This window comes from Haliotis asinina, chromosome 3 (genome assembly GCF_037392515.1).
Source record: "Haliotis asinina isolate JCU_RB_2024 chromosome 3, JCU_Hal_asi_v2, whole genome shotgun sequence".
In the NCBI taxonomy this organism is placed as follows: Eukaryota; Metazoa; Mollusca; class Gastropoda; order Lepetellida; family Haliotidae; genus Haliotis; species Haliotis asinina.
The window spans coordinates 32,477,849-32,503,982 of NC_090282.1; the positions used below are offsets into that span (position 1 = coordinate 32,477,849).

At 41.4% G+C, this 26,134-nt stretch overlaps 4 protein-coding genes across 5 annotated transcripts in view; 2 read left to right on the forward strand and 2 right to left on the reverse strand.

Annotated features, from left to right (window-relative positions):
- The window catches only part of LOC137277829 (tubulin-specific chaperone cofactor E-like protein), a 191,534-nt gene that overhangs the window by 75,688 nt on the left and 89,712 nt on the right, over positions 1-26,134 (forward strand). The gene's annotated exons all lie outside the window — the stretch shown is intronic.
- On the forward strand, positions 9,169-12,513 carry LOC137278826 (D(1) dopamine receptor-like). Its single transcript, XM_067811336.1, has 2 exons — positions 9,169-10,239; positions 12,340-12,513. The coding sequence occupies exons 1-2, from the start codon at positions 9,169-9,171 to the stop codon at positions 12,511-12,513; spliced, it is 1,245 nt and encodes a 414-aa protein (XP_067667437.1).
- LOC137276739 (neuropeptide S receptor-like) lies at positions 12,101-14,848 on the reverse strand. Of its 2 annotated transcripts, none has more exons than XM_067808375.1 (2): positions 14,602-14,685; positions 12,101-13,876 (listed from the first exon to the last, which is right to left on the reverse strand). In XM_067808375.1, exon 2 carries the CDS (start codon positions 13,839-13,841, stop codon positions 12,585-12,587), a length of 1,257 nt encoding a protein of 418 aa, XP_067664476.1. In that variant the 5' UTR covers positions 13,842-13,876; positions 14,602-14,685; the 3' UTR covers positions 12,101-12,584. The 2 variants fall into 2 exon arrangements, with proteins under 2 accessions (XP_067664476.1, XP_067664477.1); XM_067808376.1 differs by lacking the exon at positions 14,602-14,685 and adding an exon at positions 14,792-14,848 and having other exon boundaries at positions 12,290-13,876.
- Positions 15,642-20,584, reverse strand: LOC137276740 (D(1) dopamine receptor-like). The gene is made up of 2 exons (XM_067808377.1): positions 20,397-20,584; positions 15,642-19,558 (listed from the first exon to the last, which is right to left on the reverse strand). Exon 2 carries the CDS (start codon positions 19,541-19,543, stop codon positions 18,281-18,283), a length of 1,263 nt encoding a protein of 420 aa, XP_067664478.1. The 5' UTR covers positions 19,544-19,558; positions 20,397-20,584; the 3' UTR covers positions 15,642-18,280.

The window sequence follows — 26,134 nt, forward strand, 5'->3', positions numbered from 1 at the left end:
ACACACCCACACACCCACACACCCACACCACCACACCCACACCCACACCCACACCCACACCCACACCCACACCCACACCCCACGCCCCACCCTCCCTCCATGATGTGACGGATGGCGCTAACCAACAAACCAACCAATGGACGACCCGAGGACCTCTGTGAAGCGTCCTTTTTGTCCATATCTAGTCTGTGCTCATGAAATTCACCCACTTCGTTCACTGTTAAATGTTGTCTAACCATGTTATACGTACCCAACTCCTCTTACCTGACGTCATTGTACAGGACACATGTTTGTTCCGTACATGTCTGTGCATCACGTTTGCACCAACTTTCAAGGGTTTTTTTTTTTTATGGACAATACGCACCGGTTTGTGTTGCTTTAACTGACACTGCTTTTATGTTTTGCACACAAATTGCATACCATTTATTTCATTACTTAATCCTTAAAGTTTTTATTTGCTTATAGTTTTGTTGCCGAACCTTTTCTGAGAAGTATATGCGTTGCATTTGTGCATGATATTTCGGGTACTGACAAAAGCATGCTTGTATAACTTTCGGTTGCATAACTCAGGGACTGATCACCCCTGGTTACCAGAAATGTTATAACCTCGATCAATCCATGGAAACTAGATCAATCCATGGAACATAGGGGTTACAGTACCAAAACCCCTTACGTAAGGCCATCGAACCTTAAAATTGCTTCAAGGCAGACGACTTCCCTTCTAAGTAACCAAGCACCGTCGTCATCTTCAGGAAACCAATGGTGTTTACGACGTCTTGGATATCGATGTTTCCGCAGGGTGGTGATTGCAATTTAAACTATAAAGGGGGTCTTCCTTGGTGCTGATTGCTTTTAACGCCTTGCTTGATTTCTCCATTGGTGTTCCGATGAAGGACGACTCAACCGCTCCTTCAATCACTGAATCATCAATCAATACTTCCATTATCAGAACGTCCAAACTTGACCCGATGTCTATCAGCATCTGACAGACTGGCCACTCATTACATTTAGTACATGAGCTCACTGAGAGGTTCTTAATCGTTCTGGGGTTATCATTACTGATTTATAGATGACCAATTGTCAGAGTGTAGGGTAAGGAGAACCTTTTATCTCTTATATACCAATGACCTGGATAATTTGTTCTGAGGGTTACAGAACGAGCAGACTTGTCACAGCTACAGGCAATCCCTAACACAAGGTGGTAGATGGTAAATAATGTACATAGTAGATCCTATGGGTATTGTCTGGTGATTATTGGGTGTAACGAGATAAAACTAGATCGCTTCCATATACTTTGAGTTATTCGGTCGGTATGACAGGTAACTAATCCTGACTGATGCGCGTTATGTCCAATTACTGTAAGTGGATACTCGGTGTGTTGTGTCCAATTACAGTGATTGGTAACCAACCACACCCGATGTTCACCAAGTGTGGTATGTCCGATTACAGTAAGTGATAACCAATCATAGTTGATGTTTACCAAAAGTGTTATGTTCGATTACTATGATTGGTAACCAACCATACTTGATGTTTACCCGGTGTGTTATGTCCGATTACTGTAGGTAATAACCAATCATAGTTGATGTTTACCCAAAGTGTTATGTCCGATTGCTGTAAGTGGTAACCAACCATACTTGATGTTTACCCGGCGTGTTATGTCCGATTACTATGAGTGGTAACCAACCATACTTGATGTTTACCCGGTGTGTTATGTACACGCCCACGAAGTTTTGGTAGACAATGTAAAACCGTCAGGGGAGGGAATTTCCCGAGCCCGATGGTTTTACATTGTCTACCAAAACTGATCAGAAGCGTTTTCACTAACACATATACCGTCAATGGTGGGTAATTACAATGTAGATGATCTTTTAATGAAATTAAATAACAATAACTGAAGCGCGCTTAAAATCAATTTAATGACATTAACTATAAGAAGATAAATTAACACCACTATCTTCGTCGGGCCGGTGGCCATGCGGTAGAGCGTCAGCCTATGGTATTCTGAGTTTAATCTTGAACGACATTTTTCAGTTGATTTCAAACACTCATCTAACATTTGAATGATGATGTTCATATACAGTTAGAAAAGGGAAACCTGGGAAGCGGTCTTACTAACGAAAATTAAAACTTGGGAAGAGGTCTTTCTAGCGAAAAGTAAAACCTGTAACTCCAAAGCAAAAAACCTCAAATGCTGTTATTGTGGGAAAACAAGAGATGACCTAACATAGTGAGGAGCACACTTTAGGTTTATATGTCCGATTACTGTGAGTGGTAAAAGTCATTATTGAAACACTGCGTTGCAATTTTAGTTTGAGTGAATTAGTTTTACACCGCTTTTAGCAATAGTTCAAGAATATCACGACGGAGGATACATGAAAAGGGCTTCACGCATTCGACCCATGATTCCGGGTCATCAGCGCTGTAACCGGGCGCTGTGACTACCTTACCGCCACTGCAATAACTGAAGTGGTTCCAGCTTTAATCACTAGACTACCCTACCGCCACTGCAATAACTGAAGTGGTTCCACCTTTAATCACTAGACTACCCTTCGGCCACTGCAATAAGTGAAGTGGTTCTACCTTTAATCACTAGACTACCCTTCGGCCACTGCAATAAGTGAAGTGGTTCCAGCTTTAATCACTAGACTATCTTAGACGCCATTGCAATAAGTGAAGTGGTTCCACCTTTAATCACTAGACTATCCTACCGCCACTGCAATAAGTGAAGTGGTTCCACCTTTAATCACTAGAATACCTACCGCTATTGCAATAACTGATGTGGTTCCACCTTTAATCACTAGACTACCTACCACCATTGCAATAACTGATGTGGTTCCACCTTTAATCACTAGACTACCTACCACCACTGCAATAAGTGAAGTGGTTCCACCTTTAATCACTAGACTATCCTACCGTCATTGCAATAACTGAAGTGGTTCCACCTTTAATCACTAGACTACCTACCGCCACTGCAATAAGTGAAGTGGTTCCACCTCTAATCACCAGACTATCCTACCGCCATTGCAATATGTGAAGCGGTTCCACCTTTAATCACTAGACTATCCTACCGCCTTTGCAATAAGTGAAGTGGTTCCACCTTTAATCACTAGAATACCTACCGCCATTGCAATAACTGATGTGGTTCCACCTTTAATCACTAGACTACCTACCACCATTGCAATAACTGATGTGGTTCCAGCTTTAATCACTAGACTACCTACCACCATTGCAATAAGTGAAGTGGTTCCACCTTTAATCACTAGACTATCCTACCGCCACTGCAATAACTGAAGTGGTTCCACCTTTAATCACTAGACTACCTACCGCCACTGCAATAAGTAGAGTGGTTCCACCTTTAATCACTAAACTACCTACCGCCATTGCAATATGTGAAGCGGTTCCACCTTTAATCACTAGACTATCCTACCGTCACTGCAATAACTGAAGTGGTTCCACCTTTAAACACTAGACTACCCTTCGGCCACTGCAATAAGTGAAGTGGTTCCAGCTTTAATCACTAGACTATCCTACCGCCATTGCAATATGTGAAGCGGTTCCACCTTTAATCACTAGACTATCCTACCGCCACTGCAATAAGTGAAGTGGTTCCACCTTTAATCACTAGAATACCTACCGCCATTGCAATAACTGATGTGGTTCCACCTTTAATCACTAGACTACCTACCACCATTGCAATAACTGAAGTGGTTCCACCTTTAATCACTAGACTACCTACCACCACTGCAATAAGTGAAGTGGTTCCACCTCTAATCACCAGACTATCCTACCGCCATTGCAATAAGTGAAGTGGATCCAGCTTTAATCACTAGACTACCTACCGCCACTGCAATAAGTGAAGTGGTTCCACCTTTAATCACTAGACTACCTACCGCCACTGCAATAAGTGAAGTGGTTCCACCTTTAGTCACCAGACGCTTTAATCACTAGACTACCCTACCGCCATTGCAATAATTAAAGTGCTCCGGAGTACACTCAGCCAATGAGACAACATGCATGGAACAACATCGTTGCTATAACAGTGCAGTTGTTGTTTAAAGCAGTACTCTTTAAGACCCCAGCAACATGACGGTCGTCTGTAAATAATCCAGTCTCAATCGGATATTCCTGGGTCAGATATCCTGAGCATCAACGAAACTGTTGGCGGAACACGATATCAGCCGCTACTACTCGATCCATCTGGATCCATCTGGTCAGTCTCACAACTAACATGACTGCTGGCGACCAATAACAACCCTGAATGCCCACCGGTTGACAGCATACACACTCAGGCTGAATGAGCGTGATCGGTCTGATGGATGTGTGTGTGTCTACTTTTATGAGCGCTTCCCAGCCTTTGATGACTTTTTAAACAGTTGAAGATTTTATGGCGACTTACTTCAATTGAGGCACGATAAATGCTATTTGCCCTCTCTCTCTCTCTTTCTCTCCCTCGCGCGCGTGCGCTGAAATTCCAGAAAGTTAAACTGTAAGTTATCGTACCACGATGGACCGTAAACGTTGATTAAAAAAAAAATGGAAACATTCCAGTTGAAAAATAATTGACAGTTAACTTGCAGACGTAGCCCACGAGGGCCGGCACATGCTTGAAAATGATTGTAACTCCCATACTTTAACATACACTTACGACTGTCGTAGCGCTACGATGATTGTAACTCCCATACTTTAACATACACTTACGACTGTCGTAGCGCTACAATGATTGTAACTCCCACACTTTAACACAGACTTACGACAGTCGTAGCGCTACGATGATTGTAACTCCCACACTTTAACACAGACTTACGACAGTCGTAGCGCTACGATGATTGTAACTCCCACACTTTAACACAGACTTACGACAGTCGTAGCGCTACGATCGACTTTAGAAACTGGACCCTGATCTCCTGTGACGAAACCCAAACCTGCTCAGTTGATCCGGGTATAATCCATAATCCATTCATTTTATTTAGATCCCGATTTCGACTCTGGTGTGGTGACGTGGCGTGGTAAATGTATGCGTTGCATCTACCTAAGGAAGTCAGCTGTAGAGTTTACGGGTTGCAAGTGATTCCAGCTACTTGTGTGATCAATAGACGTGTTTATCTGTGTGTTACTGAACCCCAACGGCGCGGATACATGCTCACTATATCCACCGATGGTTTGTCTGGCTGGTCCAGGTTCTACGAGCACGTTACTACGAGAAAGCTTCATACCACTGGAATATCGCTGAGTGTGATGTTACGCAAACACACAGGCAGTGCTGTTTTAAAACCTCTAAAATGGGTTCGGTCACAGGCAGTGAGTGAGTCAGTATTGCTTAAATGTCACCTTACATGTGTTTCATTGCTCTGTAACACAGCGATACAGTACAGTTGCTACCGTGCAAAGGGCCAGTTTATTTCAAACACTGAAGGCTTAGCGCTACTGTTACATGGGCAGTGATACATATGACATTTCTATTACAATACGGCTAAACAAATATGGAGCTTGGTTTCACGACTACCGTGTTTTACCCTATTTTCCACTGTTACCTTAATCATGCCCAACACATGTCTAACAAGCGTGACCTCATCTCAGGCAAGCAAACATGTTCACAACTGACTGTTCACACAGCAGTGTATGGGTACCCGGGAGGATGAAATGGTCATATGACTATTAACTTGCTAGCGACTTATAGGCGGCTTGGGTTGAAAACGCTAATAAATCTGCACTTCGAGCTAAATATACAGGCATGAAAAATGGGCATCATAACTGAACTAATATATGATATGATATGATATGATATGATATGATATGATATAAGAACTAATATAAACTAAGGAGGTGTGAGTTACATATGGAATGTACGTGACTCTGACATCTGAATGAGCATTCACTCTGAGACCAGTTGAAGAAAACCAATAATCCGAGGCCGTGCAAAATACAATATAAGTTGTATTCCCAGACAATGGGTTACGAATGGATAGTGTTTTTCTGCTGGTAAAGGCGACAAAACTGCACCATCACCAAAGAAAACACCAACCGTATATTGTTAGCATCTGATTATGAACTACTATCAAATATTGATGATGTCAGCTGATCTCAGAAGCTCAGCGTATCCTACGCATCTAGTATGGGCTGCAATACGAGCGGATGTCAGTAAGTTTGGAGCCTTGCATAGAAAAACACAAAATATTGGTATGAACCACACTTATTTTTCAACATAGTCCCCTTGTGAGTCAAGACATTTGTTCCATCTTTTCTGCCATTCGCTGATGCCATCTCTGTAGAAGGCGCCATTTTGGTCCTCAAACCAAGCCTCAGTAGCAGCAATAAGCTCATTATCATCATGAAATCTACGACCACGCAAGTGTTTCTTGAGATTTGGGAACAGATGGTAATCACTTGGTGCCAGGTCTGGAGAGTAGGGGGATGCTGCAAGATTTCGTACCCGCATTCCTTTACAGCAGCGGCTGCAACGCGAGAGGTGTGTACTGGAGCATTGTCTTGATGTAGAAGAATACCACGTCTGATCTTGCCCCGGCGCTTCTCCTTGATTGACCGTCGCACTTGCCTCAACAAGTTAGCGTAATATTCCCCATTCATTGTTCTTCCTCTTGGTAAGTAATCTATGTGGATGACGCCTTTGCTATCCCAGAAGACTGTCGCCATTACCTTTTGCACTGATCTGGAGGCTTTCAACTTTTTGGTCCTGGGAGAAGTAACATGTTTCCATTCCATGGATTCTTGTTTGTTCTCAGGATCATAGTGGCGGATCCAGGTTTCATCACAGGTTACTAGCCTAAAGTGAAAATCTTCTGGATTCTTGTTGTATCTGGTTAGCATGGAATTGCTTATGGTGACCCTTGTTTGCTTCATTTCATCTGTGAGCATTCTTGGCACCCATCTTGCGCACACCTTAGACGTGACGAGATGTTCATGAAGAATTGTCTCGATGGATCCATGTGAAATGCCTGTGGTCTCCTCTAACTCGTGGAGTGTGATTCGACGATTTTCCAGCACAAATCTATGCACTCTGTCAATGTTTTCCTGACTAGTGCTTGTTGTTGGGCGAGCTGGACTGGGGTCATCTTCAAGACTCTCTCTACCATGCTTAAATTCATTGACCCATCGTTTGATGGTAGCAGATGAAGGGGAAGACTTCCCATAAACTGCTGAAAGCCTTTCTTCAATGTTCTTCGCCGAGTTTCCTTCAAGAACTAAAAACGTAATTACTGCTCTATACTCAATGTTATTCATTTTCACTGCCGTGAAGGGGGTCTCTTTCTGTCAATGTGAGCTGTTCAATAACTTCCGAGAGTAGGATACCAAAACTTGTATATCACATCAGCTACACCCCAAGGTTCAATGTCATACCATAGGCTGTGACACCCGGGTATGCAAATGAAAAATGGTGAAGGCTCAAACCTTTTTGACATTCCCTCGTACGTGCTATACCAAGACGTAGAGGCGCTATAGAATTATTATTCTCGACAAACGGTCGTTCTTATACACATCCAACACTGCACAAGGTTATCAAGTGGTTTTTATTTGTGTCTTCTCAAAAGAATGGTATATACAAAGGGCGTTATAGACATAGTGTTCGAGGACATTAGTCTATATATAATAGCGTTCTTTATCTTCAAGGATGATCTTTCAGGCGTCTTCACGGGCGTCACATTCAGGTGCCTTTCGTTATAAATAAGTAAACTTGCCAGAAACATTAGAACATTACAAATGTCAAGTATATCCCGCTTTCAAGATGCCTGCATGACAGTACCCGGACAAATCATGAGTTACGTAGGTGAAACATGAGTGAGTATGGTTTTACATCGCAATATTCCATAAACCTCACGGCCTGTGACACCAGAAATGGGCTTCACGCATGTGCCCATGTGGGGAATTAAATCCGAGTCTTCAGTGTGAAGTGTTAACGCTTTAACCATTAGGCTACTCCACCTCCCTCTACTCCAGGTGAAACATGAGTGCTACGTAGATAAAAAGTACAGGTGAAACATGAGTGCTAAGTAGATAAAAAGAACAAAGCTCTTTCAGTAGGCATAATAAATATCTAATTAAACCAAAGATCATTGTTCCAGTCCGACTGTCACAGTGATGCCGAAACATAATCATGCTATGTCTCACGGGTGGCACCCGTCACAAAGACACAAAGACACGAAGACACGAAGGCACAAAGACACGAAGATACAAAGACACGAAGACACGAAGGCACAAAGACACGAAGACACAAAGACACAAAGACACTCATGTTTTCACCTGTGAAAACCTGGAATTACATCAGGCATATGTTTTCATACCGATGTTAGGTTTGGAAATGCCTAGCGTGCCTCCTATCCTTTCGCTTGGTCTCTGAAAATATATACTTCTGTTTAAAACAAATAATTCCATTTTTATAAGCTGAAGATCCGATGAGGTGGGAGATTCAGCCTAAACTATTCGGAAATCAGTACTTCATTTCAGGCTTTCGTATTGCAGAAAGGGAATTCTGTAGGGAACTAATTAGGCTGAGTTCATTTGAGACAGACTACACAACCAGTATAAACGTGTTAAGGGTGTTGTAAGGTTTTGAATGTTATCAAACAAAATGAATGAATAAACAGGGCAATAGCAAGCTGGGAGGTCATATGAATATACACGCACCACATCAATGTCCGGAGAAACATCGATGAAACATGGAATTAGGTGAAACTAAAGTTCACCATTGTCCTTGGCCAACTGAAACGAAGGTTCAACCAGATGTAACATTGGACACGTGTGACTCATGGACAAAGTACAAAGGCTGTGCATGTATGTGTGTACGGGTGGAATGCAGGCTGTCAGTGGTTGGTTTCGGACGTAGCACGAGGTAGGTAAGTGACTGGATTCATGTTATAAAATATATGAGATTCACCGAGAACGTCACTCAATGTTTATGATCTGAAACATAAACCTCACCATGAGCACAAACCTGGTTAAGACTTGGTTAATGATTTCATTAGGACTAATACTATTTTAAGTCGTAACCAAGTGGTTTAGGTGTTCGCTAGTCACACCGAAGAACCGGGTTTGAATTCCCATATCGTTACTATGTATGAAATTCATTTTTAGTGTCCCCTGTCCTGATATTGCTAAAACAGTGCTGAAAACAGCGTCAAACTATATTCACTCATTCATGGACAATAGACACCGATGGTAATCATAGGGCGTTTTTCACTTTGTGCAGATCATCTTGGTTTATTGTTTGTGACCATGAACGTCAGCCTTCATGAACGTGACCTTCACCTTCGCCACCAAGACAACCAGTATGCAAGTGAGGTTCTGCCTGTCATCTTGTTCCTCGCCACGCTGATGCTGACTGGTGTTATTGGCAATTCACTCGTCTGTTATGTATATCTCGTCAAGTTAAGACAAGGCACTACCCGATATTTCATTTTAGCACTAGCGGTATACGATCTTGTGAACTGTTGTGTCTGTATTCCTGGTGAAATAGCAGATATGAGACACAACTATACATTTGGCGCCAATGGTTTCTGCAAAATAATGCGTTTGCTCCTGTCATTCACATCCCACTCGTCAGTGATTGTACTTTTACTTGTGGCTTTTGACAGATACAGGAAAATATGCCAACCATATCACAAACAAACTTCACCCAGGTTTGCCAGGATCGCAATTACTGTATGTTCACTTGCTGGGTTCGTTGTGTCTTTGCCGAGTGTCTTGTTCTATGGTTCAAGGACAACATCTACAAACAACGTCAGCGTCAACGGCTCCGACTGCAGCACTGCTGACGAATACATAAGGACACCCTATCCTCTCATCTTTTATGGAGTTCAGTTCATCGTCTTCATCATTTCAACCATCAGCCTTACTGTCCTCTACTACCTTATATGGAAACGTGTTGCCAGGCAACAAGAATTCAGAAGAAGCGCGGGGTCGAGACAGATGGACGATGCCATACATTTAAGCATGAGGGATCTAAATAATTTCAACGTTTGCCCTTCGCATGCACTATCCATACTGGACAAGGGAGCGAAGAGGACAATATCAATGTTGTTTCTAATTACTCTGGTGTTTGTACTGAGCTTTCTCCCGCACTTGTGTTTAATGGTCGCCAAAGCAATCAACGGGAATTTGTTTGATGGCATTCATGGAGCTGGATTGATCGCCTATAATTTGTTCGTAAGGTCGTATTTCTTCAACAGTGCCTGCAATCCAATCATATACGGCTTCTGTAACGCTCAATTCCGAGTTGAACTTAAGGTAATATGGCGTAAATTGATGTGCCGAACGTAAAAGTGGGGTGAATTGAACACCGTTTTGAAATGTTATTTATAACAACCTTTTTTGTATGTTTGTGTCTAACGCCGTCTGTATATAACCTAGCCTGGACAAAACAATCCAATGATCAACGTCATGAGCACTGACCAACGAATTTTGGATGTGACATGTGTCAACCAAGTCAGCGAGCCTGGTCACCCGATCGCGTTAGTCACCTCACCCGGTGGGAACACATAGGTATATGTAGTTGTGTACTGAGTGCCAGCTGGCAAGTGACATGTTTCCTGCTCATAACAATTTCATCGTGTGCTAGTTTATATGATCCAGAACTGACAGGCCGTCTTGTTTAAATAACAAAATATATGTTTGTTCTTTGGAATTTAACATTCACAGACAATAATGTTCCGAGGGCTTTTGGATAGCCTAGTGGTCAAAGCGTTTGCTAGTCACGCCGACGGATACGGATTCCGTTGTGTATCGCCATTGCCTGTCTCTTAGATCGTCCGCATAGAGTTTCCAAAACGAAAATAATAGCCCACTTGTAATATCAAAGTAAATGCTTCTAAACAGGTCATCGCTCAAGAGTAGGTAAGATCCCTCGCAACACTGCATTTTGGAGGGATAGAAAACTAAAGTATATCCTCGATACTTGTTGCTTTCGTTTTGATCATGATACTGAAGAATGTTTTCTGGTATTCCAGCTGTGATGTAATTGTAACATTGCAAAACGAGACACAAACCAATACGCTCTGATTGACATTCAGTTTCGACCCCGGTGTGACATTAAAACATATCTGCAGGAATGTATCAACACAGTTAATATCAGCGTTAATATCAACGGTCAGTTGTCTCAAATAGTAAAATGTATACACTGAGTACATATCATTCTCGTTAAATGCACTCGGTCAGGGTAAGTTCAAAATTCTATAGTTCAATAAAACCAGAAGAGGAGTAAATAAAAGAAGATGTTAGTTTAAGCGCATTTCCTTTATATCACGACCTATCAGCGTTGTGTAGAGGACAGACCGAAAGTGATGCATGACCTGCACATTTCTAATTTTGACAGTACCCACGTCCACTGGTATTTTTAAAAATTATAATCAGGCGAACCTCGGATTCGAGCCAACAATCAATGGATCTGGACACACCTTTTAAATCCAGCTGACTTTCCTCAACATAACTGGTACACAGCCGATAATCACTTGATTTAGGCTCTTTATTCCTGTGTTGTATGTTGTACTGCTACCAACGGTTACTCACAAAGGACATGACATATTTTCCACTTCACGTGACGTTTTGCATCCTGGTTGCTGTCTGACACAGTTGTTTACACATAACCTGGCTGCTTAGAAATGTCTTCAAGCGAGGTCATTGTGACAGGGGAAGTGGAATGAGCTTGGGCATTAACTAATGTTAAAACAACGCATGCGGTAATTCGCTGAACTACATAATACCCAAGGGACATTGTCGCGTTGTCGCCCTTACAAAACAAACAAAAAGTGTGGAAATTAACCAACGTGAGACAACACGATAATGTGCCTTCCAGGATTCCAGTGTATGGTTTAGGTATTATTTAGAACTACAGTAAGCGAACAGGTGTATAAAGAACTAATTATTTAGACCAGGTCACGTCATGTATATATACTGAGGGGGAAAAGTAAGGGATCATATGAAAGCACACGTGTTCCCTTATTTTTCTCCAGGTTTCTTCACAAGCTATATGATACAAATCTTTTCAAGAAAACTTGGAAAAAATAAAGGAACCTTGTTATTTCGTATGATCCCTTTTCCATCAGTATCTATACAGTATATATACTATTCAAAATATTCTCATAACAAACTATGCTTGTTACGACTGGTTCTTTGTGTTCGTTATAGCCATAATATACAATAAACTGTCCCCAGTCATTTATTGTAAGATATATGAAATGGAATATTACAATGTGTAGTGTTTATCATCTGCATCTTATTTGTCCAAGAAATAGTGTATAAGGAAAATAGTAACCATAAACAATTGTTGTTTGCAGGCAAATTGTTAAAAAAAAGAAAAGATCAACAGGTGTTATAAATGCAACATTATAGACGCGTGTTGTGCCTCTTTTTAATTTTTTTGGTTTTGTTCTTGTCCTTGTTCGTGTTCTTGATGATGATGATGATGATGATGATGACGGCGACGACGACGACGACGACGATGATGACGATGATGATGATGATGATGACGGCGGCGACGACGACGACGAATGTAAGCACATATAAATGCAAAATATGACAATATATTAAGCGCTCATATGTTGAAGCTAATACTGGGAGTGTACGATGTTAAGTGCTCATCGTTTGCGACTGAATCTTTTCACAAGAGCCACGAGTTCCTGGCGAAATCGTGGGTTGCAGAAGCTGTAGATGATGGGGTTGAACGCACTGTTGATGAAGTAGGACTTGAAGAAGAAGTAGAAAGCACCAAACTGCGGCGTGTCAACTTTATCAAAGAATTCTTTATTGACCGCTCTGGCTGCCATGAGACTCAAATGAGGGAGGAAACTTAATACGAATGTCAAGGTTATCAGAAACAACATCAACGTTGTTTTCTTTACCGCTGCCTCGCTCTTCTCGGGGGATGCCTTATTTGGGCGTTGTGACGTCGTTGGGGCGGGATTGGCAACTTCTTTATCACATGGCACTTTGCTGGCCATTTCGTCTCCAGGATAAGGTGATGCGGCTTCATCGTGAACGTCAGATGAACGTTCTGTTGACGTCTCCAGTTCACAAACAAAAGCTGCATTGTCCTCGTGATATACCGTTTCTTGTTCTTGTCGCGATTTCGTCACTCTCCCAGTATTAATATTAACACATGAACTCGAGTCACGACATTTTTTAGGTTGTGTCTTCAACTTTCGTTTGTAATTCCGCTGTTTTCTTATCCGACGCCATATAAGCGAATACAACACACTCAGTGACACCGTCGTTGTAAGAAAAATGGTTAAATTAAATCCGTTGTAAATCAACGGATATGGTGTCCCGACATATATGTCAGGCGTGCTGCAGTCCGATCCGTTAATTGCGGCAACGTCAGTGGTAACGGTCCGTGGTCCATAGAACACACTTGCAGGAATTCCCACCACAACCCCGACTGTGCAACAGGCACCAATGGCCATCTTGGCTGATCGGATATCCATCTGTTTCTGAAGCGGCCGACATATCTTCTTGTATCTGTCCACGGCTACAGGTATCAGAACGAGGCCTGAAGACACTGACGTGAATGTTACAAATACGCGCATCATTTTACACATGGTGACGTAAGACCCGAATGTGTAGCGATATCGCATATCCGCGATGTCAAATGGACAACTGACCACACAGTTTATCAGGTCAATGACAGCCAGGGACACAATGAAACATTTGACAGTGCTGGACTTAAACTTGACCAAATATACAAAACAGACCAGGGAATTGCCGATTATACCCGTTGTCATTAACACCGATACCAGCACGATTGCTGGGAGATATTTGTAGGCGTAGATGTCGTCATAACGACGTAGGTGGACGTTCACGTCGTGGTCGCTGAGGGTTGTGTTTGTGCCTGACATTGGGGGTGGTTTGCCCTTTGTTGATGCTTGAATACCTAGGAATAATTGGAATAATAGCAATGGCTGAAACGAAGTATATGTGCATTCAATGCACTGATTACAAACCGTTAAGAATACTCTTTGGTCCCCTGTTATGGACGTAATACATGTACTGTAATCATGCTTGACACTGAGCATCATAAGATTCTAGAAAATCTGAAAAGAATTGTCGTGATTCAGACTGTTGAACAAAATAAAAATTGAAAAATATACATATAGCCTCTATACCTCCTCTTCCCACTACCACCTTCACCACCACTGCCACCCACCCCCTCCACTCCCCCGAATATCACATGGTAAGGCGTTTACTAACTTGGATGGATACAGAGTAAACGCAAAGGTTACTCGATCGCGTAGTGTGTCCTTATAACGAAGGTAAGGTTTACAGAGGCATTGTGCCTATACCGTTTTACAGGTGTGTGACTTGTTCAAGAGTCTTAATCATAAGGGGATTGAAATACACGATTAATTCGTATATGGCGTTCGGGCAACCCTATCTAATCTTTCACGCCGTTTTTATGGCGCTTTCCTCACCTCCAAGTACTTCTTATCAAATTTGTAAGACTGTTGAATAAAATATGTGATATTCATATGTTTATCTCTCAATAAATGTTATTTTAGACGTATTCAAGGTGCCCAAGGGAAATTTCAATTCATGAAAATTGTTTGCTACTTACATACTAGTATATTAATGAATCACAAACAAATAAATCATACATACCCGTGACACGCCAGGTTTAAAGGACGAAAGCAATAGCCAAGGACACAAAACTACGACATGCCTCGGTAAAGAGGAAGGTGCACCAGCGACACAACTGTTGGGAGATAAAACCTGCACATGCGCGTCACACCAACCTCTTAAGCCTTGAATGCCAAATGCCTTGTTATATACAAAATACATAGTGACTTACAATCTTGCGCACCCCATATTAATTCATTATTTCTCCAGCGAAGTCAGTGGCAGTGAGTAGCTGAATATATTTGAAATTGATACAGGTGTTTACATAAACGGAAGTGAATTACTTGTCAAACACGTTCTGTTGCGATGAGGAAGTATATAGAAGTTGTATTAGAGGATGTACATCTATTGTCAAATGAGTTAAATGTTTGTTCAACGACTCAGCCAGAAGAGACAAAGATCTGCTTCTTCAATTGCTTGTGAGGTTGTTGAGCATGACGAGGCTTTTAACTACATGTACACACGCACGCACGCACGCACGCACGCACGCACGCACGCAAGCGAAAATACATAAACACATTCATTCATAAGCACACACGCGTGCACGCACACATGCGCGCGCACGGGACGGACTCAAGGAAGAACAAGGAAACACACATACATGAATGTCATGACATTTTCAAACACACCCCCCCCCCCCCCCTCATATCAAGTTGACATGTCATGGTGCACAACAACGGTTATTCATTGCGGCGATAAACTCACGATTCCACACCTCTTTCACAAAGGCTCTTCCGGATCTGTTTCCAATGGTATAACATTCTATTCTAGTAATAAAACGCTTTAACAAACTTACTTAAAATTACTTAACAAACCTACCATATAGTCGTAAGTCGGTGTTGTTTACCCCAACACTAGTCCGGTTGTATCCAGACAGCCGGTAAATAATTAACCAACCACCGAAAGTATAAACAATCGTACACGCCATGGCCGACACATGTCGCCTGCCCAGACGATCTCTTATTCAGTGTGCACGTACATACATAGTGCACTAAGGACAAATCTGACACGGAATCCTTATGTGGTAGATACAGTAACAGATATTTTACTTAATTATCACCTGTAAGTCAGGTTTCCTAGTCTGTACATCAAGACCAGGACATAGGAGAAACACAAATACATTAATCTTGCTGATTGCAAGCATGTAACATGCAAATGTTCCAGCTGTTGAGGCGACATATATTTTTCACTGTACCTCCCCATAAAATATGCCCCTAACGTATGATGGGGCCAGACCACATGACTTGAAGGTCCGTGGTTCGATCTTGGGGTGCCTAGTACCAATATGCGTTCAAATATAACGTTACCCTGCTTGCAGGTCGGCATTAAGGTCGAGTGCTGGCTCGAAGCTTTTCATATTGCGTTTTAGTGGGGTTTCCAAATTGAACTGAGTCATGGTATATCAGAGGAGAGGACTAGAACAGTCAATTGCTTTTCTGAAGTAAATATGGCTGGATTAACAGCATGTATTTTCTTCTCCCATACCAACATGGGTCGTCGGAGGTCGGTCCCCATGGTAACGCAGTCTGATGACGCGACCTGCATGTCAGTATCACCCGGTGACTCCAGGACTGGATAAGTCCTCCGTACTCCATGTCCTAGACGTAGCATTCAACGTGACTATTTGTGCTATGTCACATCGTGAGTCATTGTTAATACTGACGGTAACCTATAGCCCTCTGTGGTATGACTGGAATATTATCACTGTCTGGAGTGTAAATGACATGTTCGAGAGGGCTTGTGTTATCAGTAATTGATCATATGCACCTTTAACAAGAGGACGCAAAATAGCTGCACAGTCAGTATAAATCACTTATTACACGAATACTACATGTTTCTCGTGCCTGGATCGTGAGTGGATTCCTAGCCATCGGACGGTGGATTGTAAGTAGTTAAGTGTGGACCATACACCAGTGATCGACGTTACGAACAACGCTACACGTCGTAGGTCACGATGACACAAACTCAACCGAGTCACCATACCTGACCTCAGATCCACCCTGTAATGTGCTCGACATAGTTACATCTACTGTGTGATTTCATGTTTTTTCAGAGTGATAACCAAAAATCGTTGCCACCATCATCACTGACTGAACGTCGATGCGAGCAGTCTGCTTGATAATGTCAAATACAGTCAGTGCAGCCGTACCTAAAGGAAGCACATCTTGTAGTATCCAGGATGTATGGTAGAGGTATACTGAACACTTATCCTATAGTCAGTACAGCTGTACATACGGGTAACATCTCGTTGTAGTATCTATGATGTATGATAGAATGCAATACGCCACTGAAGACATATCCTACAGTCAGTGCAGCTGTACGTAAAGGGAGCACATCTTGTTGTAGTATTTAGGATGTATGATAGAGTGTAATACACCACTGATGACGTATCCTACAGTCAGTGCAGCTGTACGTAAAGGGAGCACGTCTTGTTGTAGTATTTAGGATGTATGATAGAGTGTAATACACCACTGAAGACATATCCGTCAGTCAGTGCAGCTGTACGTAAAGGGAGCACATCTTGTAGTATCTAGGATGTATGATAGAATGCAATACGCCACTGAAGACTTATCCTACAGTCAGTGCAGCTGTACGTAAAGGGAGCACATCTTGTAGTATCTAGGATGTATGATAGAATGCAATACGCCACTGAAGACTTATCCTGCAGTCAGTACAGCTGTACGTAAAGGGAGCACATCTTGTAGTATCTAGGATGTATGATAGACTGCAATACACCACTGAAGACTTATCCTACAGTCAGTACAGCTGTACGTAAAGGGAGCACATCTTGTAGTATCTAGGATGTATGATAGACTGCAATACACCACTGAAGACTTATCCTACAGTCAGTGCAGCTGTACGTCAAGGGAGGACATCTTGTTGTAGTATCTAGGATGTATGATAGAGTGTAATACACCACTGAAGACTTATCCTACAGTCAGTGCAGCTGTACGTAAAGGGAGCACATCTTGTTGTAGTATTTAGGATGTATGATAGAGTGTAATACACCACTGAAGACGTATCCTACAGTCAGTGCAGCTGTACGTAAAGGGAGCACATCTCGTTGTAGTATCTAGGATGTATGATAGAGTGTAATACACCACTGACGACGTATCCTACAGTCAGTGCAGCTGTACGTAAAGGGAGCACATCTTGTTGTAGTATTTAGGATGTATGATAGAGTGTAATACACCACTGAAGACGTATCCTACAGTCAGTGCAGCTGTACGTAAAGGGAGCACATCTCGTTGTAGTATCTAGGATGTATGATAGAGCGTAATACACCACTGAAGACGTATCCTACAGTCAGTGCAGCTGTACGTAAAGGGAGCACATCTCGTTGTAGTATCTAGGATGTATGATAGAGTGTAATACACCACTGAAGACGTATCCTACAGTCAGTGCATCTGTACGTAAAGGGAGCACATCTCGTTGTAGTATCTAGGATGTATGATAGAGTGTAATACACCACTGAAGACGTATCCTACAGTCAGTGCAGCTGTACGTAAAGGGAGCACATCTCGTTGTAGTATCTAGGATGTATGATAGAATGCAATACGCCATTGAAGCCTCATACTATAGTCAGTGCAGCTGTTCATCTCCATGATAATTATTTGAAACTTTAACAGCACACTACCATAATAAAAGCATATGAATTAAGTTAAACTCGACACTTCAGTTTTCTCCAAAGGCGGTACAGTTCTCGTCGAAAATGCTCATTACAGAAGCTGTAGATTATTGGATTGGATGCACTGTTAATGAAGTACGACCTCAAGAACAGATTGTAAGCAGTCATCGCTGTTCCACGGAGGTCGTCAAACACGTGTTTGTTGGCGGCCCTGGTTGCCATCAGTCCTAAATGGGGGAGAAAACTCAACACAAACACCAGGGTGATGAGGAACAGCATGAACGTTGTCTTCTGCCCTTTTTGACGTGGTGACGATGTGCTGGAAGACTTTGTCATATTGTGTGGTCCTTTTGACTTTGTCCCAGCAGACAGTTTAGCTGACTTGGAAGTCGTAGCACTGCAGCATCCTCCTTCCTCCAGTTTAGGATTAACTGTAAGTTCTATTGCCGTTCGACTGTTTCGAGGGCTTTTAGTATCCTTTGATGCTTTGTTGGCATCTGCTTCGGTTGATGAACTCAGAAAATCATCGGATGTGTTATTCGTCTCGGATGTTTGGTCTCTCTGTGTTACCACTATTTTCAGTGGTCTTTTGCGGTTTGGCTCAGCACTAAAGCTTCTCCTGAAGGTCTGTTGTCGAACCACTTGCCGCCATATCAAACTGTAGAGCACAACGAGACTGAGCGTTGAGGAAATGAAGACGAAGAACTGGACACTGTTGTAGATAAGTGGGTACGGAGTCTTGATGTATTCATCAGCCGTAGAGCAGTCAGAGCCATTTACGTTAACGTCGTCTGTCGGGACGGTTCTCGAACCATAGAGAATGGCAGCCGGCAAAGACAAAATAAAGGACGCGAGTGAACAGATCATTATTGCGACTTTAGCTACAAACGGAGTTGTCTGTCCTTTAAAGGGTCGACATATTTTCTTGTATCTGTCCACCGCTACAGCTACGAGCACGGCTCCTGACGACATGGAGGAGAATGTTACGAATACTCGCATTATTTTACAAAACCCGTACTGCCCGAAGGTGTAATTGAATCGCATGTCCGTTATTTCAACTGGTATACTGATGACACAACTAATTAGGTCGAATACTGCAAGGGCCAGAATATAACAACGGGTGGTGCTGTGTTTAAACTTGAAAGCATACACGTAGAAGACTAGTGTGTTACCAAGCAGCCCAGTCAACATCAAAACGACGAGGAACAAGATAGCGGCCAGGACCTGCAGGGCGAACTCGTTGTCGTAGCGACGAAGGTAGACGTCATGGCGCTCATGGAGGCTAAGGTTGTCCATCGCTTCAAGAGAAAACTGAAAAATAGAAATATGAAATGAAAAAAAAACAAAAACAGTAGTGTCAGCAACAAAGTGGCCACGCACAGGGAAAACAAGTTATCGCATATATTTTGAATTATTTTACGTTGCTTGACGTAATGGTCAGTGTATAATACCAAAACTGCACGAGTATGATTGCCTGACCCCAGTATGTATGCCTGGCGTCCATACGTCTAACTGGGCGTATCGTAATGCGACTCCTATCAGCGTCACGTCTAAACACGTTAAGCGATTATACTTGATGTTACCCTGCCTGGCACTAGGCAATCCGGATGTAAAACAAGGAAAAGTACAATGGTTAACGGCATCTGAGTTGCAAATACGTTGACGGACACCATGAATGATAAATATTCATGTCCATGAATAAAAGGGGAATCAAATATCATGGTAAATGCTCAGCAAAATAGAGATGCTTTTCCTTTGTACATTTATATCGTTAAATTGTACATGAAACTGGTTACAAACAGAAACAAGGACGAAAATAATTAATTCAATTGGCCATTGTACATGGAACCGACAAATCCAGTTGTTATAAATCTTTTTGGTACTACGTCTGTAGCATTAATTATTTTTAATTAAAATTTTTCTTGTGCCTTGAGTATTATTTCGTGTGTTCGGATATTTTCTAGTTGTCCATTATTATGATTTTCTCATTACATCAGGTTTCCCTCCAAAACTCGAAATTTCAAGAAAAAAAACTGAAACCAGAATATAGTTTTTAAAACGAGAAAACAGACAAGGCAATGGGGAACTCAGGTTGTATGAAGCGGCAGCATTACACTTTCCAAACTAGGATCGAAATGCTTGTACTTACGTTGTGATATCACCTAGATGACTGCAGCAGCCAAACACGTTCGTCGAGGAGCGGACGCATGGAAAACGGTGTGTGAAGGTACATCTACGCCTCTGGTTTAACCCGTGACGCTCTGTCCAGTGTTGAGCATTCAGCGATGACACAAAGCATCATCAGCATGAACAGGGGACTGGAGGCGTGTCGCCTGACTAGACAGGATGAGGTCACTTTAAACAATAGTGTAAATGTGATGTTGTCGGTTTGGGGTAACATTACTTACAGCAGTGTAATACTTCGGGAGTTGGGGCACCGGGAAACCCATTACTCGCTTCAGGAAGACTGTAAGTGGGCAATTGATTCAGCGCTTTTAAAACGAGTAATTGCTTCCTTTAAATACATTGTTGAAATGTGCAACGTTCAAGATGAGACGCGGTGAGCGTTGGTTCTTTAGTGTGGGGCTTTAATGGACACTAGATGATATCGCCGAATTTCCGTGGTCCATGGATGTTCTTTCCATAAAGCCCTGTCCTTCACATCTAATGCAATGTCTTCCATAGGGAGATCAACACTGGGTATTCTGTCGCATTGCGTTTTACCTTTCCTTATTTTGTCACCGAATGAATGTACCAACGATACCACAGTGGACGCTTTTAAAGACAAAACACACCAGCCAATAGTTGCGGGAGGTGTGATTCACGCGTTGATGGAAACTTGGCACTCAATCAGATCATCACACTCTGCAACGTCATAATGATCGTGGGGAACCATGTCGAAATAAAGTAACAACAGTGATTTAGAATTTTCAAGGGAAAGGTTGAATTAAAAATTCTGTAACAAATTTTGAGACAAAAAAAAAAAACAAAGTCCCCATTTTCCAACCATTAGAACACGAAGCAACTGTTGTAGAATGTGTACAATTTAAAGAGAATTTTTCGTATGATTTCAGTCATTTTCTGCTGAGATGCATTAGTGAAAACATGAACACGTCTTTGGAATTGTGAAAAAGTGCTAAGAAACTCTCAAAGTTATGTTTGTTAACATTTTTTGCGTGAAATTTAATATTGTTCCAGTTTCTGTTTACACATAGCAATGTCAATCGCCGAAAGGTAACAATATTCAAACGGTATTTGCATCTGTTGTGTTGTGTTGTGTTGTGTTGAATAATTGTATGAGGCATAAAGAGAGTCTAGAACGCATGATATGAGACGTATGGTGAGCCGCACAGACGAATGTAACAATTAACAGCTAAAGAGAGCGAAAGAGCTATTGGGATGTTGCAGATGCTGCCGACATGCACTGCTGTGCATTGTCAACGCCGTCGGATGCCACCGTAACACGATTGTGTGTCTTCTTTTAACATGTAATTCTCAAACTTTTATTCAACTCAGGATAATTTCACAGTATCCGATTTTCCTTTTCATTTAAAGTGAAATTCATCGGAACATTTTCAATATAAAGTATAGTTTTATACATAACTCATTTTTTATATCACTAACATTCACACAGATCCTTTGAGATTTTGATTATCCTTGTGGTTTTAGGACAACCTTTCTCAAATACCGACAATGGACAGAAAGAAGGCACGTGCTTCGATGTATTAAAACTGTATCTAAATTCATCTTATCTTTGTGAGTTGGGGATTTTGGGAATTTACCTTCTGGACGTTTAACGTAATATGCGTTATATATTGGGGATTATATTTTCTAGGTGAAATGTCGGTTTTAGAGCTTGTTTCGGGTTGAGTCCCAATCTTTCTGAGTAAGGCAACTGCCTAATCGCCGACACACACAGTCAGCCACTAGGGTTGCCACTTGGGGAAGTCAAATAACTGGTCGTCTAGATCACATACTTGATGTATCTTTCTTGTGCGACTTTATGGGTCTTACAGTAAAGAGAAAATGAACGTGTTTACATCTGTGTCCTATCATATCCATCCTTCACTCTCGTGCTTGGTGGTTGAATCTCTGTTCAGAAAACCGGACATGGTTCTTGTTATGTCCTGGGCAAATGTTATCACATATCCGAAGAATGTGACTTCCGCTTATAATCTCGCGCATCAGTTGGTCCCTATACATGATTTCGCGAAGTTACCACCGTTACGACACTGGTACAATGTGCGGGACACTTACAGCTGATCGCCCGGGTTAGAACTGCTCTTCAGTAACCCATGCTTGTCGTAAGAGTCACTAAGAGGCAACTAACGGGATCGGGGGATCAGGCTGTCTGATTAGGTTGACAAATGTCATCGGTCCCCATTTGCGTAGATCCATGATCATACTTTCTTTTAATCACTGGCTTGCCTGGTCAAGAGTCGCTTCTTAACATACCGTCGCCATATAGCTGGAATATTTCTGAGTGCGGCGTAAAACAAAACTCACTCACTCACTTTCTGCTGATCCATTACTGTTTGAATGTTGCCAAAAACATTCTCTCACGCTATTGTGGGTCATAGGAATGTAAAAGTGATGGAGCCGGAATTTAACTAAGACCACAAATAGTTTTATGTTACAATTGGAAATCGCATCATCAATACTGCACTCATATCGACATCGTTTTATGAATATAAACAATGATGGTGTTTAACTTATGCTCGTATCAAGGTCTGAGATTAAAAGAATGTGTGATAATGGAAATATTTCTTAGGTCAATTTCTGTATGTTATCTGACAAATTCAAACAAATATTGAACAAATATGCATCCTGACCGGACAATCCCGTGATCGACATGAACAGTATTCAAATATTTGTTATCTGTGAAAAGAGAAAAGAGACATGTTGGAGGGTTTTTCATGAAAAAAGACTTTTATTAGGACTATTCGCATGTTCAACAAGCAACCAGTTTTGTGTTTGAACATTGGGATAAATTATCAACAAACATAACTTTGTATTTGTGTCACATCGGGATTCCTATGATGTATTTTCTTCTACTTTGGAAAGTTACGTTCACCCACATTTAATCTGTAATTTTTGTAACTGTAGGTTAATCAAAAGGCGCTTCGGACAAAGCGACACGTTCTAGCAAGAATTGCGTCCCTTGGTATTTCAGTCGTATCATAAGGTATCAACGTCAATAAAGTCAGTGTTACAAATGTTTATATTGACAACAGAAATACAACGTGTTAAGTTCTCTTTCAATTGAAAGACATTTCCTCTTCATGGCGACATGTACATTTTAATAAATTTACAATAGTTCAACACAACGTGCGAGCGATGTCGTCTCGCCTGACATACCCGCACAATAAAATCATTCTGCTAAACATTTTACACAAGCTTTCAAATCGGTAGGTTTAGAGAGCAATTATGCTCGTACTATAACTGATCAAACCGGGCTATTATTAGTTACTTTGTTCTCTTTGGATATTTAACTCGGTCACGTGATAAGTCTCCGTATCCAACTACGGGACACATGGTAAGGAATATATCTCAACGAGCACCCTCACTAAATACTTTAAATGTGGACAGAAAGAATGAGCCAATCAAAATGTCTGCCGATTGTGTTGGCAAAACTTTTTTATTTATGAACTTTTTTTTTTTTTTTTGCACAAACCATTGCATTCAGCAAAATGTTTTGATTGGAACCGGACAACAACGGTTCTAACTGAAATAGATCCGTGAAGGTCCGACGTAGAATAGGTCTTCAGCAACACATGCTTGCCAAAAAAGGCCACTATGCTTGTTGTAAGAGGCGACTAACGGGATCTGGTGGTCAGATTTGCTGACTTGGTTGGCAAAAGTCATCGGTTCCCAATTCCGCGATCGATGCGCATGTTGTTGATCACTGGATTGTCTGATCCAGATTCGATTATTTACAGACCGCCGTCATATAGCTGGAATATTGCTGAGTGTGACGTAAAACTCATTCATTCACTCTTACTGAAACAAATGAGCACGACAAAATAAGCACTACGATACCTGAAACGGTATTATTCATTTGTTTGAAAGGTCACGTCACCCCGTACTGCCATTCCACCTTATAAAGTCCACTGCAATACAATGACGTTATTATTCAGTCCACTATCGTAATCATGGTTGGCGCTCGCAGTCGATATAGATCACAGAGATCGATATTAACTTAAGTATTATCGATAAAACATAGCTTTAAGCAAATATTTCAAAATTGTCTGAGAGAAAGAAATATGTTTTTCATCACAGCTGAGTGCTTACATGTTTTATATGGAATATCAACCCAAACATCGACATTATTCAGAAATAGGCAACATGTAGTGCATAAATTAGAAAGCGTCAAACACAGTGATGAAAATAACAATGAAAGATGTGTATTTCATGTAAGAAAGTACGTGATAATTTTTAAATAATTACACAATGTGTGTTACCCAGATATAAGTTCAATCTTCTTCATTTGAAACTGTAATACAGCAATAATTATTACCATCATATTGGTATCATAATATAATGTAGGAATAATAACAAGGTTATAACACTATGTTTCTTTAGTACACATGATGGCTTTGCAACCTCGGGTTCTGGCCTGTATGTGATGCATATACGCCACTGAAAGAGTCTTGTTGCTAAGAAACAGTCATGAATGCATGGAAGAAAGGATTTCCTTGTTGCCAGGAAATTCACTCATTCTTACAAAATAAGGTCAGGAAATTCACCCATTCTTTCAAAATAAGGTCAGGAAATTTACCCATTCTTCAAAATAAGGTCAGCATTAGTGCCTCAGATAACACTACGTCTGTGTTAGTACCTGACTTGGACTGAGCACGTCCCGGTTTGGTAATGTTTCAAGTGAGTCGACAGATTGTGTTCATAGGTTTCATCAGAGTAGTAAACGTCTGATATTCGCCTCACTCTGGGCCTTCACCACACACCAAAATGTCATTCTGTGAACAGTTATACTGTTCAGTGTAGCGTAAAGCCCAAATCACTCATTTACGCTGCACTCGAGATTACATCTAGTTTTGACCATCGTATATTTCCTCAGCAATATTCAAGCTTTTTGACGGTGATCTATACATAAACAAAACCAAACTGTCGGGTAATTGGTGTCATCAACATCTACCCACCTTATAGGGACAAGATAATGTGCACCACATTCAATTTGGTGCCCAATACCGTTAGTCGTCTCTCACTACATGTGTTGCTGGAGATTAGCTCTAACCCGGATGTTCACGTCCTTGACTGAAATACTATAGACAAATGATAGGAGTAATGTAATGTCTTAAAAATAGTTTAATCCGCAGAAGCAGTTTTACATGTGATACATTAGCATACATGAACACACATTGGTTTAGAAGATCATGGTGTGTAACGAACGAACTGTTATCATCTATAGAAATACGTTTAAAACGACAGGAATAATTATATAATCGTATGTCAGTAGACCCAATCACAACTGAAGAACTGTATTTACGGTCTAGTGATTGATAACACTGTGACATTGCAAAGTAAATGGGCTATCTTCTGGTAACAGTGTGGTCAAGGTAAAATAAAGTGCAGGTATTAAAGGTAATACAGGTAAAGTTAAAATCCAGAGAGGGACCATTCATGAGGTCAGGGTCTTCAGGTAACAAACAGTACGTAACGGTTCGGCACCAAAGAAACTTTCAGAGAAGGCCACAAAATATTTATTAGCTTTAGGTTACACAAAACCAAATAGTTTTCTGATGTCTACATTAGTGTTCTATTCGTAAGAAGTGATTAGGCCCTCAAATGCCATTACGTGTACATATCTTCCTTAAAGTCTGACCTGAAATCAGTAATAAACAGAAACCAAATGACTACGTAAGCCTGACC

Coding starts and splice junctions, on each gene's coding strand:
- LOC137278826 (XM_067811336.1), top strand. CDS start 9,169: ATGGTAATCATAGGGCGTTTTTCACTTTGTGCAGATCATCTTGGTTTA. Junction 10,240..12,339: donor AATTCCGAGTTGAACTTAAG/GTAATATGGCGT, acceptor GCAACATTATAG/ACGCGTGTTGTGCCTCTTTT.
- LOC137276739 (XM_067808375.1), bottom strand. CDS start 13,841: ATGTCAGGCACAAACACAACCCTCAGCGACCACGACGTGAACGTCCAC.
- LOC137276740 (XM_067808377.1), bottom strand. CDS start 19,543: ATGGACAACCTTAGCCTCCATGAGCGCCATGACGTCTACCTTCGTCGC.